We start from the raw sequence: 14,106 nt of genomic DNA on the forward strand, positions 1-14,106 counted from the left end.
CCACTAGACATATTTCACAAATAAAGTTTTGTTTTCACATCATTGGAACTGTTGAGATGGCTACTGGGCTTACACTCATTATGATTATTTCAGAACTAGAAAATGATGTAAAAAGAACATGAGTTGCTTCTGACACTCTTTTTCTAAGCACTCCTTTGAATGTTCCAAATCAAGAGATACTGACAAATGAAGACTAGTTAAGTTAAATTAGACACAGAAAAAATGTTAAGAAGAAATAAGGTCTGTGTAATCATCATTGTGTCTATAATGAACAGAAGACATGGATACAAAAGAAAATGTTATGTATTATACACTGTGCTATAGACTAAATGTGTCCTCACAAAATTCATACACTGAAATCTGATCCCCAGTGTGACGGTATTTGGAGATGGGGCCTTTGCTAGGTGATTAAGTTATGCGGGTCAGAGCTCTCATTGATGGAACTGGTGCCTTTAAGATAAAAGAGATCCTAACCCTTCCCACCATATTGAGGACATACTGAGAAGACAGTCATCTATGAAGCAGAAAGCAAGCCCTCAGCAGACACTGAATCTGTCAGCCCCTTGATCCTGGACTTCCCAGCCCCCAGAACTGTGACAAATAAATGTTTATTGTTTAATCCACCCAGTCTATTATATATATATATATATATATATTTTTTTTTTTTGGTAGCAGCCTAAACAGACAAAGACATACTGTAAAAAGATAATGACATTGGTTGTGCCTAAAATAGCAAGATAACGTTTGGAAAGTAAATCCACGTTAAGATTCTCTAAACATCAAATTGTTTCACCAAAATGTTTTAATGTGGTAGTATAAAATTTAATGGTAAAAATCAAGTATATTAATATCTTATTAGAAAATTTACTTTCTCCAGTTATATATGCTTTAATTATTAACTATATCTGAGGTATGATTTTGATTATATCTTGAGGCTAAATCTTGTTCCCAGAAAAATATATCTCTAAAATTATATAATTTCAATTTGATTCCTGATTTGAAATAATAACATAAAACTCAAAGATTAAAGTCAAAGGTTAAATCTTATCAAAGCAAACCCAACCTGAGACCTTTTCTGCATGAAAAGCTCTCAGGACCTTAGTCTACCATAAGTTAATATAAGTCAACACAAACAGTTGCTGAAACAGGTAATGCAGGCACTGCACTTTGTTTTATTGCACTTTGTAGATATTATGGTTTTTATAAATTGAAGGTTTGTAGCAACCCTGTGTTGTCAGATGATGTTTAGCCTTTTTCAGCAATGATGTACTTTTAAATTAAGGTATGTACATTGCTTTTTTTTATACATAATGCTATTGCACACTTAACACCCAATATTGTAAACATAACTTTTATATGCACTGGGAAACCAAAAATTCTTGTGACTCACTTTATTGTGTTATTCACTTTATTGTGGTGGTCTGGAACTGAACCCACAATATCTTTGAGGTGTGCCCATACAAACTGAAGCTGTATTAATATACCTACAGTGTCTAAATCAAAGAATACAGTATTATTATAGAACTACGCACTGCTCATATCATATCTGAAACATCATATTTAGTCTGAGGCATTACATTTTAATACTGTCACCCACATATTACAGAACATCTGGAGAAAACAAATCATGCTCCTGTGAAACACAAATGATAACTAGACAGAAGACATAAAGGCAAGAAGCGTCTTGTCTTTGTACTCTTAATGCTCATTCTGTATTTTATGTGAACGGTGCCCCTGAGAGTTATGTAACAGTACACAGCACCTAGCATACAGTAGGTGGCTCAATAAACACCTGATGAAAAAGGAACATAAAAGATTAGATTATCAGAGAAGCAGCACTTATCAATTCTGGACACACATTAGAATCACTAGGGATTGGATATTAATACCAGTGCCGTTCCTATATTATTTTAAAAGCTTTCCAGGTGAGCCTAAAACGCAATAAGAGTAAAGAATAATAGTTAAAATTTATTTTCCAAGTGTTCCATGTGGCAGAATTAGTATTAGGAAGAAAAATAAAAGCACTTTCAAAAATAAAACACGTTGACTCAAAGCATTTACCCATGAAACATTTACTGACCTCCTAGTACAAACCAGACCAAGATGAGTGTGGCAAAGCACTTGCCTTACAAGGGTGTCAAGTTTAACAGACAGAATAGTGAGATTCTAGTCACTGGCTAGGCTCAGACAAAGCTGTCAAAGCTCAACTTAATACAAAACGCAGAAGCATGTGAAGTTATGAAAACTGAGTTTGAGTCCAGGCTCTGCCAATAGGCAAACTGAATGATTTGGGGCACATATTTTATTAACATTCTAAACCTCCTATTACTGATCTGAAAAGGAGAAAGAAATGAGTAACAGAATCTCTAAGATTATCACATGCTTCAAAAACATTCAAGAACTATGTTTAAAATAGATTCCTTCACTAAGAAGAAATCAGCATTTACTATTCTCTATAATGCAACTGTACAATTCAAATCAGCATATGAAAAGGAATTCTGAATGGAAACACCACTGGATAAACATTCTTGAGGTATTTATTCAGATAACTTTATCTTAGGATAACAAACTTGCAAACATACCTTAAAAAGCTTGAAAACTAATATAAATCCAGCTCTTTTAATAACTAAGCAAAGTGAAATTTTTTCCAGATTACTCTGGATTATTTTCTGTTCAAATAATAATGCCTTTTTAAATGCAAACGTAAGACTTTTATCTTTTTTTTTTAAGCTCTTTATTGGAATATAATTGCTTTATACTCTTGTACCAGTTTTTGAGGTACACCAAAGTCAATCAGCTATACTTATACACATATCCCCATATTTCCTCCCTCCTGCGACTCCCCCCCCCACCCACCCCCATCCCAGCCCTCTGAGGCATCACCCATCATCAAGTTGATCCCCTTTGTTGTACAGCAACTTCCTACTAGCTATCTATTTTACAGTTGGTACTGTAAATATGTCTATGCTACTCTTTCACTTCGTCCCAGCTTCCCCTTCGCCCCCCGCCCCCCAAACCCCATGTCCTCCAGTCCATTCTCTGCATCTGCATCCTAATTCTTGTCTTGTCACTCGGTTTATCAGTACCATTTTTTTTTTTTTAAGATTCCGTGTATATGAGTTAGCATATGGTATTTGTTTTTCTCTTTCTGGATTACTTCACTCTGTATGACAGACTCTAGGTCTATCCACCTCATGACATATAGCTCCATCTCATCCATTTTTATAGCTGAGTAATATTCCATTATATACATGTACCACATCTTCTTTATCCATTCATCCGTTGATGGGCATTGAGATTGCTTCCATGTCCTGGCTATGGTAAATAGTGCTGCAATAAACATTACGGTACATGTTTCTTTTTGGATTATGGTTTTCTCTGGGTATATGCCCAGGAGTGGGATTACTGGATCATACGGTAGTCCTATTTTTAGTTTTTTAAGGAACCTCCAAATTGTTTTCCATAGTGGCTGTACCAACTTACAGTCCCACCAACAGTGCAGGGAGTTCCTTTTTCTCCACACCCTCTCCAACATTTGTTGTTTCTAGATTTTGTGATGATGGCCATTCTGACCAGTGTGATACCTCATTGTGGTTTTGACTTGCATTTCTCTGATGATGAGTGATGTTGAGCATCTTTTCATGTGTTTGTTGGCCATCTGTGTCTTCTTTGAAGAAATGTCTGTTTAGGTCTTCCGCCCATTTGTGGATTGGGTTATTTGCTTTTTTGGTATTAAGCTGCATGAGCTGCTTGTATATTTTGCAGGTTAATCCTTTGTCCGTTGCTTCGTTGGCAACTATTTTCTCCCATTCTGAGGGTTGCCTTCTTGTCTTGTTTATGGTTTCTTTTGCTGTGCAAAAGCTTTTACGTTTCATTAGGTCCCATTTGTTTATGCTTGATTTTATTTCCATGATTCTAGGAGGTGGGTCAAAAAGGATCTTACTTTGGTGGATGTCATAGAGTGTTCTGCCTGTTTTCCTCTAGGAGTTTTATACTGTCTGGCCTTCCATGTAGGTCTTTAATCCATTTTGAGTTTATGTTTGTGTATGGTGTTAGGAAGTGTTCTAATTTCATTCTTTTACATGTTGCTGTCCAACTTTCCAAGCACCATTTATTGAAGAGGCTGTCTTTTTTCCATTGTATATTCATGCCTCCTTTGTCAAAGATAAGGTGCCCATATGTGTTTGGGCTTACCTCTGAGTTCTCTGTTCTGTTCCATTGATCTTCCTTTCTATTTTTGTGCCAGTACCATACTGTCTTGATCACTGTGGCCTTGCAGTATAGTTTGAAGTCAGGAAGCCTGATTCCACCAACTCCTTCTTTCTTTCTCAAGATTGCTTTGGCTATTCGGGGTCTTTTGCATTTCCATACAAATCGTAAGATTTCTTGGTCTAGTTCTCTGAAAAAATGCCATTGGTAATTTGATCGGGATTGCATTGAATCTGTAAATTGCTTTGGGTAGTACAGTCGTTTTCACAATGTTGTTTCTTCCAATCCAGGAACATGGTATGTCCCTCCATCTGTTTGTGTCATCTTTGATTTCTTTCATCAGTGTCTTAAAGTTTTCTGCATACAGATCTTTTGCCTCCTTAGGCAGGTTTATTCCTAGGTATTTTATTCTTTTTGTTGCAATGGTAAATGGGAGAGTTTCCTTAATTTCTCTTTCTGCTCTTTCGTTGTTAGTGTATAGGAATGCAAGAAATTTCTGCGCATTAATTTTGTATCCTACTTTACTAAATTCATTAAAAAAAAAACTATCACCATAAAATGGCAAAATGAATATCTGAGAACATCTACAGTATAAAATTAGTTTCCAAAAACTTTTTGAATAGTTAAATGAAGTCTTATAATATAAATTGGTACAGCCACTATGAATAACAGTATGGAGGTTCCTTAAAAAACTAAAAATAGAGCTACTATATGATCCTGAAATCCTGCTCCTGGGCATATATCTGGAGAAAAACATGGTCCAAAAGGATATATGTACTCCAATGTTCATTGCAGCACTGTTTACAATAGCCAAGACATGGAAGCAACCTAAATGTCCATCAACAGAGGAATGGATAAAGAAGATGTGGTACATATGCACAATGGAGTATTACTCAGCCATTAAAAAGAATGAAGGGGCTTCCTAGGTGGCACAGTGGTTAAGAATCTGCCTACCAATGCAGAGGTCACGGGTTTGATCCCAGCTCCAGGAAGATTCCACATGCCTCGGAGCAACTAAGCCCGTATGCCAAAAAGAAAAAAAAAAAAAAAAAAAAAAAAAAGAATGAAAAATACCATTTGCAGGAACATGCGTGGACCCAGAGATTGAAAGAGAAATATCATATGTTACTTATATGTGAAATCTAAAAAGAAATAATACAAATGAACTTATTTACAACACAGAAACAGACTCACAGACTTAGAGAATGAACTTATGATTACCAGGAGGAAGGGTGGGGGGAAGGGACAGTCAGGAAGTTTGGGATTGACATTTATACACTGCTTTATTTAAAATGGATAACCGACAAGGAACCACTGTATAGCACAGGGAACTCTGCTCAATATTATGTAACAACCTATAAGGGAAAATGTAGAACTGAATTACTTTGCTGTATACCTGAAACTATCACAACATTGTTAATCAACTATACTCCAATATAAAATAAAAAGTTAAAAAAAAGAGTTTGTATAATAAGTGACAAGCTGTATTAGATGACTAGTTCAATAAACTCTTAAGATTCTTTTAGCTATACATAGCACTTTTTTAAGTGTACAGACACTGAGTATTTCTCAAAGTAAGCTATTCACATCACCTGTTTCAGAATCACCTGGTGGTGTTCTTTTAAAATGTATATTCCTGGGGCTACACCACAGACACACAGTAAAGATTTTAAGAGGCTGAGAAATTTGCATTTTTAACAAATATTAAAATCTGTTTAGGTTATGCCAGATAGAACACCAATTAATTAGCTTTAGATATGTCCCACAAAGATGCAAAGAAAGAGATCAGAAGCAATTTTACAAAGTTTTATAGTATTTTTATTGCTACCTGGTGCTCCTACTGCTACATGCAAGATGACAGTCAAAATGATGAGATTTAATTTTTAAGCCCCTGTCCAAACCACTATATAATTCTAAAAGAATCTATTTAAGATTCTACCCTTTTAAGAGACTAAATATAGTGTGGAGTTATGTCATACAAATGACAAATTATAAAATATCTTTCTTCACAAAAGTCAAAGAAAGCCTTGCATGCCAAAGTTGTGACTCTGGAGAATGCACAGACATTTCTTAGACATTTTTGTAAACATTTTTCAAGAACAAAAACAGCCTTTCCTAAAGAAGACTGAGGAAAGTTTGAAGTGTCTGAGAGAGTATCTGACCTGACTAAAACAAAACGTCATAAAGAATAATTTTGGTAACCAAATTAAATCTAAGAAATAAATCATCTACAAGAATATATATTTGGAAAAAGAGTTAGAAAAACTACTTTTTAGGGTGTGGGCAAACAGACACTCTCAAATATTGCTAGTGAGAATATGATTTGGAGGGTAACTTGGTAATAGTTTTCAAAATTTCAAATGCATACATCTTTGACCTGCAATTCTGCTCCTAGGAATTCACCTTAAAGATATATTTTACATGTGTCAATAACAAATGGAAAAAGGTCATTATTCACTGTAGCATTTGGTAGCTTCAAAAGATTAGAAACAAAAGAGATTAGAAACAAATCTAAAGTTCCATCAACCCACAACTGGTTAAATAAATTATAATACATTTGTACAATGAAATACTATACAGAGTTATGAATTATAATAATGAAAAATTCTTCATATACTCATATGGAAAAATTTCTAAGATACATTGTTAAATGAAAAGAGCAAGGTGCAGAAAAGTATGAATTGTATGATCCCACTGGTGTAAAATACAAAAAAAAAAGTATGCATTTACTTTTATAAGCATAAACTACCTTTGGGAAGAAAAACAAACTAGTAACTGGATGCCACAGAGGCAAAATGGGTTCCTCGGGCACTAGGATGGAAAGAAGACTTTTCACTGAATACCCTTTAGAATCTTTTGAATTGTGAACCAAGTAATAGGTTTCCTAAACAAAGAAAATAAGCTTAATATTAGAAAAATAATTACTATTTCCTTCTTATAATTTATTAGCCAATGAGATAATATCTGGAAAACCACTCAAATATAAATACAGCATTCTATAAGAGCTCCTACGAAAGAAGTAAATTACTAGTTCATGTTATTTATTTTGTGTTCTAGCTACTTCCCACTCACTTCACAAATCAAAAGGAGACAAATCATAACCAAATGTATAAAAAAAGTAGGAACCAAAATGGGCATTTAATATTTTTCTTATTTCAGGAATAACTAAATGTAAGCTTTTAAATTTGAGAAGTTCAAACAAGCTTCTTCTTCCAAAAGAAAGGGAAAAACTGAATATTGTGCAAACAAAAGTATATGTTCAAGACAGAATACATATTGTCTAACTTAAAATATTAATTCTTACTAGCCTCCTAATAAACGTCATATTATACTAACTGTGACGACAAGTTACCACGAAATGAAAACCTCAACAAAATAGTGGATCTGAATTTTACCTTAAATAAAGCTTCATGCATGCAAAATATGATTTTACACTGATAAGGAAAATACAGTGTAATGAGTGTAATTATGTAGTGAAAGAGGCCAAGAGGTACTGAAATCTTACTCACCAACAAGTATACTGCTGATATAAACTGGCTGTATAAAGTGACTAAGCAATGCTCCCTGTACACCAAGCACTTCCCATCTCATCAATTTGTCACTTGAGGACATACTGCTTATTCTATTAACAACATCTGCAGGACAGTAGACAGTCAGATAAATTTTGCCTTCAACAGCCACATGGAGACTCAGTTCTTCATTGGCTTCAAATGCAGATATAGAATGTGGATTAAGACGCCTAGAGAAAGAAAAGAGTTTCTTCCTTTAAAAAACGAAGCTGACAAAGCAAAATCTGCATGTATCCAAGAACTGTTCTCAAACATATTTAACTTGTCAGTATACGTTTAATTCTAGTAACAGAAACAGATGCAAACCCAAAGCAAAGTAGGATGGAGTGATTTTGTTCCACAAGATTAAAACCAAACAGAAATTAACCATATTTAGAGCTTCCAGCAAGGATAAATTTCATATTATTGCCATTCTTTATGTCCCTTAAAATCAAATCAAAATCTAATTTTTGTCCCCACCATAGTTTGTGAGTTATTACCTTTCTCCACATGAAAAATTTTAAAAACTACAAAATTAGACAATGAAAAAAAAATGACAATTTATATTCAAGATTCACCTCCAATAAAATATGTTAAAACAGTAAAATCTAAAATTATTTTTCCTGAGGTTTCTCTCCAGGAACACTCACCCTTGTTTTCAGAGATGTTACTGTAAGGCTTTTAATTAAGCTATAAACCATGGTTATCTCTAGATGGTTGGACTTGAAGTGAATTTTACTTTCTTTTTGTGCGTGTCTGTGTTCAAATTTCATGCTGATGCTACCCATTCATCAAGATAATGAAGTTTTGGCCACTGATTGACCAAAAGAACAGACTGCATTCCTTAACTCCTGTGTTAGTATGTGAAGAGTGCATAAATCCATACTTCCTAAAGTTTATAAAGTATTACAACTAGAAAGGAGTAGAAGATTTTCAATAGCATCGAAAAGAAAGTGGTGAAGTACATGGAATATTTAAGTTGTAGTAATGAATCAGATTGAGTGGAGGGGAGAGAGAAAGAATCTGTGGCCTCTTTCAGCCTACAAGTAACACCTCAAGGCTGGAGGGAGAATGTGGATAGATACAAATTTACTTCTTTTGCTGTATGGATTCAGGATATATGATATGGCCATCCTAGTTGCTTTAAAAAACCTTTTAAAAGTATTCCATAATATTTACAGTTGTGACTTAATCTGGGCTGATCCTTTAGGCAACTGGCTCATATAGAGATAAATGTTGATATTCTGCTTGAGAGTGAGTAGATTAGAAGCTGGTTCTGTACAAAATATTGATTTTTCCATCATAGCAGGATTTTTGCTATAGAAGAGTAGAAGTTGTCTATAAAAGTACCTAAAATAAATGAGAAATTTATCAAGTAAGTAAATTTAAAAATGAAGTATCTCAAACAAACATTACACTCACATCGTGAACAATGTCCCTGTATGTCAAAAGTTTTGATATTGATAGAGACTTCTAAAATAATCTTAGCCTTACTTAATGAAGAATTAAGTCCCTTGAGAAGTCTTCAGCTGGAGCCCAGTCTGCCCCGTGACCAGCTGTAAAGCATCATTCCTCAACTACCACTGCACTCTCATTTCACATTAGAGTACTCAACTATCATTTTCTGCAAAAGACCCATTTCTCTACTGATTCCTCCCTTCTTTCTAAGACAGCTCTGCTCCCAGCTGCCTAGGTGAAGTGTCAATTTTCTGCTTTACTTCCGTTTTCCCTTCCCTGCCAAAACAGGCAGACAAACAACTGTGGTTCCTGCTACTTAGTGGTTCTAAAGACAAAAACACAAGAGCATAGGAATAATATAACAAAGTCCATAAGTTGAATTAAGAAGTGAAATAGATTTCCTGAAAGACTATTTCAGGAAATTTGAAATATTATTTTATTTAAAAAACCATGATTTTAATCCTATCATCAGAAATATATAATAAAAAATTAAGCACCAGTATAAATGACAGTACCAAGGATGGAAAGAAATAAAAACAAAAGGTAGTTTTAAAGGAGTCAAATAATTCACTAAGCACTATGGGGGATCGGAGTACAATGAGTTGCTTTACCTTCACAGACTTTCCAAAAGCTTTCCTTCTAAGATTATAGGAGCCTTTCCTTATTATTAGAGATACATACTTAAGTTTTTCAGATAAAATAATGTCTAAATTTGTTTTAAAATACCCCAGCAAAAAAAAACCACCAGCAACAAAAAGTGAGGATGCATAAATTAAATAAGAACAATAGAATCCTAATCACTGGATATGCTAAAAATTAGATATGATCATTGGACATTGGTATCAGAATGCTGATAACTGAATGATGGAATTATCTGATTCTCACTTGTGTTTGACAAATTCCTTTAAAAAAGGTTTTATAAAAAGTAAACCTAATGACTTGGGACTTCCCTGGAGGTGCAGTGGTTAAGAACTCCCTTGCCAATGCAGGAGACACGGGTTCAATCCCTGGTCCGGGAAGATGCCACAGGCCACGGAGCAACTAAACCCACGTGCCACAACTACTGAGCCTGCATGCCTAGAGTGCGTGCTCCACAACAAGAGAAGCCACTGCACTGAGAAGCCTGCGCACTGCAACAAAGAGTAGCCCCGGCTCACCATAACTAGAGAAAGCCTGAGCACAGCAACGAAGACTCAACACAGCCGATAATTAACTAAAAATAAACTTAATGACTTGAGAACAAAAACTGGTAAATACTGTAGGAGGTAATGCTTATTTCCCACTTTCCATGTTCTTATAGAAAAGGAATTCCAAAGAGTAACATTCCTGGTTTATTTCTCTACTATCTGCTACTCATGCCTCTTATAAGGAGCAGAGTGACTGATAAGTTTGGAAAAAGAAACTAGGCATGCTCACCTCAGCCCCTTCCTCTCTGAGATCTGCCAGCCTAAAAAATACTTTATCAACACTGCTATATGGTAAACTTTGTACAGACCTCATGAGTGGAAACTCTTTGATTTCTGCCTTTGGATAAGTATGGCTAATTTAGGGGTGAGATATTACGAAGCCTACTAGGTCCAGATCTAAAGCTATACTTTTATCAGTAATAAAGACAGTATTTTTATCTTAAAAAAGATTGTATGACTCCTAAAACTGAGTTCATAAGATCTTGGTAATAGAAGCCACTAAAATTCATAGGCTACACACTGCAATTACTATAAGATTTCCAAAAGTGACATGGAAAAATCAGATGGCTTGGATAGGTAAGAGAATGCCATATCCTTGGCTCAATGATGAGTAAAATTTCATTTGTAAATAAAGACATATACATGTGATTGCTTTAGGCTAAGAGCCTTAATATTTGATGGTATTAAATATATCTGTTACCTTACCTAAGGAGAGATCTCCTTGCTGTAACAACAGCGTGAGTATCGTGCAACACTCTTCCATTTGGCTTAATGCACTGACTGTAATTGTATTCACCTGTGCCTATAGCTACAACTTTGTGCTGTCCAGCTGAAAAGAAAAGGTTAACAGTAGCAGATTATTTTGACTTCCCTCTTCCCTATGTTCAACCTCCACCTCTACCTTACCATTTTTTCCCATTTATATTCAACAAACTTTTATTTAAGCACTTATTAAATGCCAGGTGTAAGAAGAGAGTAGGTTAAATGAATTAATTACACCCATAGTTCAATGAAAAAGTCTACCTTACCATTTTAAAGTTGATAAAATATATTGAACAAAAAGTTGGAAAAATTCTACAATTTCAAATAAGAGTTTGAGAGTCTTCTAAGTAGCAAAATTTAAAAAAAAACTTCAATAATATCTCAATTTAAAAGGCAGATGTTTTATATTATACTTTGTCTAAATAAATTTCCACTACAACGAACAGAAACACTTTTTGCTGTATACCATCTGAGATTTCTTTGAAACTCTATGCTCAGAAGATAGATTTTTCCTTTCACCTCCTAACTGTGTGGACTTTCTATAGCCTAGTAGCTAGATCATTTCTCTTTTCTCTCTAAATATTCTTCTCTGAATACCTCATTCTATGTTTTACCTCTGTATTGATGATTTCAAAAAATCTCTGGTTTTAGTCTTTCAAAGTTCAGTTCCACATTTGTAACCACCTAAGAAAGGACTTTGATTAATTCCACAAAAATTGTTATGGGCCTACCAAAATACTAGGCACTGAAATAGATGCTAGGAATAAAAGGTTGAGCAAGACATGCTCTCATGAAGCTTCTAATAGAAGAGAAGTAATTGTAATAAAAGCCTTGAAGGAAACAAATACAGGGCTAATTTAAAGAATATCAGGAGGAAAGATTACCTCATGAAGACTAGTTGCAGAATCCCTCCTTATGAAACTGAAATTAAAGTTTCATTATGAGGAGTGAGCAGCATAAGGAGTGGGGTAAAAGATATTTCGGTAAGGTCCAAGAAGCTGAATCAGGGGTGTGTTATAGCAGTCCAGGTTAAAGACAAGGACTTAAGACTCAAATGATGGCTAAAAAAAAAAAAAAAAAAAAAAAAAAAAAGATCAGATATGAGACAGAGTTTGGGGATATAATAAACAGGACTTGAAGATAAATTTTAAGATGTCAGGGAAAGGGATAAATAATGGATGACTTAGATTTTTGGCAACTGGGTGGATGCCATTTACTGAAATAAAGAAAGCTGGAGGAGTAGGATTAGATGAGAAAAGTAAAAAAGTTTTATTATCTCTAATGTATTGGGTTGAACAAAAAGTTCCAGTATGGGGGTGGGGGGGGTGATATAAGGGAATTATATAGTGTCAGTGTAAGTTCTGGAATGGTGATATAAGTTCTGAATTATAAAGGGCAATAGTGTAGCCAAGAGCTCAGCTTCCTTCTCTGTAACTCAAACTGCAATGTTTCAGGGAGAAACTAGAGTTTAATAATGTAGGAAAAAGAAGGAATAACCAAAGGAAGAAATTCATCAAGATGTAAGAGGAAATGGCAGGGAAGCCTACCCTGACCTCTATTGGGCTTACAGCCACCACACAGGGCATGGTCTTATAGCCAACTGGGTCAGGGGCCAGCCCTGCCTACCAGCATGCCCAGAGTAGTTGGCCCCACCACAACAGAAGGGCACACACATACCAAATAGGGGGCACCCCTAGAGCATACAGCCCTAGTGACCAGAGAAGAATGTGTTGCTAGGTCTCTAGGACATTTTCTACATAAGGCTACTTCTCCAAGAGGGGGATATGTAACTGAACTACCTAACACATAGAAATAAATGCAGAGAATTGGGCAATATGAGGAGACAGAGAATTATGTTCCAAAGGATGCAATAAGACATAACCTCACAAAAAGAACTAAATGAAATGGAGATAAGCAATCTACTTGGTGAAGAGTTCAAGATAATGACTGTAAAGATATTCACCAAAAATAGGAGAAGAATGGATGAACACAGCGGTAGAAAATATAAAGAATCAAAAACAAGAAAAAAAGAAAAGAAAATATAAAGAACCACCAAAACAGAGCTGAGGAATACAATAACTGAAATTTAAAAATACACTAGAAAAAATCAACAGTAAATTAGCTAGTACAGAGGAACAAATCAGTGATCTTGAAGACAGTGTGGTGGAAATTACTTAAGCTTAAGAGAAAAAAAAATTAAAAAATAAGGATAGTTTCAGACACCTCTGAAACAATATCAAGCATGCTAACATGTGCATTACAGGGGTCCCAGAAGGAGAAGAGAGATAAAGCGGCAGAGAACTTATTTGAAGAAATAATAGCTGAAAACTTCTCTAGCCTGGGGAAGAAAGCAGAAATTCAGGTCCAGGAATCACAGAGAGTCCCAACAAGATGAACTGAAAGAGGTTCAAACCATGACACGTTATAATTAAAATGGTAAATATTAAAGATAAAGAAAGAGTATAGCAGAAAGAGGAAGGCAATTAGTTACATAAGGGAACTCCTATAAGACTTTCAGCTGACTTTTCAGTAGAAACTTTGCAGGCCAGAAGGGAGTGGCACAATATTTTCAAAGCAATGAAAGGAAAAAATCTACAATGAAGGGAAAAACCTACAATGAAAGGAAAAAACATACAGTAGAGGATACTCTACCTGACCAGGTTATCATTTATATTTGAAGGAAAGACAAAGATTCTACAGACAACCAAAAGCTAAAAGAGTTCAGTACCACAAAACCAGCTTTACAAGAAATGTTAAAGGGACTGCTCTAAACAGAAAAGATCATAATTAGAAATGTGAAAATTATGAAAGAAAAAATTTCACTGGTAAAGGCAAACATACAGTAAAGTTGATAGATCAGTCACTTATAAAAATTAGTAGGAAGGTTAAAAAACAAAGGCAGTAAAATCATCTATCACTGCAACAAGTATTTAAGGGATACA

General features: G+C 34.9%; 1 protein-coding gene across 2 annotated transcripts in view; it reads right to left on the reverse strand.

Moving 5' to 3' along the window:
* The window catches only part of ADAD1 (adenosine deaminase domain containing 1), a 43,698-nt gene that overhangs the window by 12,601 nt on the left and 16,991 nt on the right, over nucleotides 1-14,106 (reverse strand). Inside the window, exons 6-8 of one of the 2 annotated variants that reach the window (XM_057706414.1) lie at nucleotides 11,108-11,231; nucleotides 8,937-9,074; nucleotides 7,719-7,948 (exon numbers count right to left, since the gene is read on the reverse strand). In XM_057706414.1, the coding sequence (XP_057562397.1) occupies nucleotides 7,719-7,948; nucleotides 8,937-9,074; nucleotides 11,108-11,231 (492 nt within the window). Of the gene's footprint in view, nucleotides 1-7,718; nucleotides 7,949-8,936; nucleotides 9,108-11,107; nucleotides 11,232-14,106 lie in introns of both variants that reach the window. The other variant, XM_057706412.1, reaches the window with a different exon arrangement.

Source organism: Hippopotamus amphibius, chromosome 13 (assembly GCF_030028045.1).
Source record: "Hippopotamus amphibius kiboko isolate mHipAmp2 chromosome 13, mHipAmp2.hap2, whole genome shotgun sequence".
NCBI lineage: Eukaryota > Metazoa > Chordata > Mammalia > Artiodactyla > Hippopotamidae > Hippopotamus > Hippopotamus amphibius.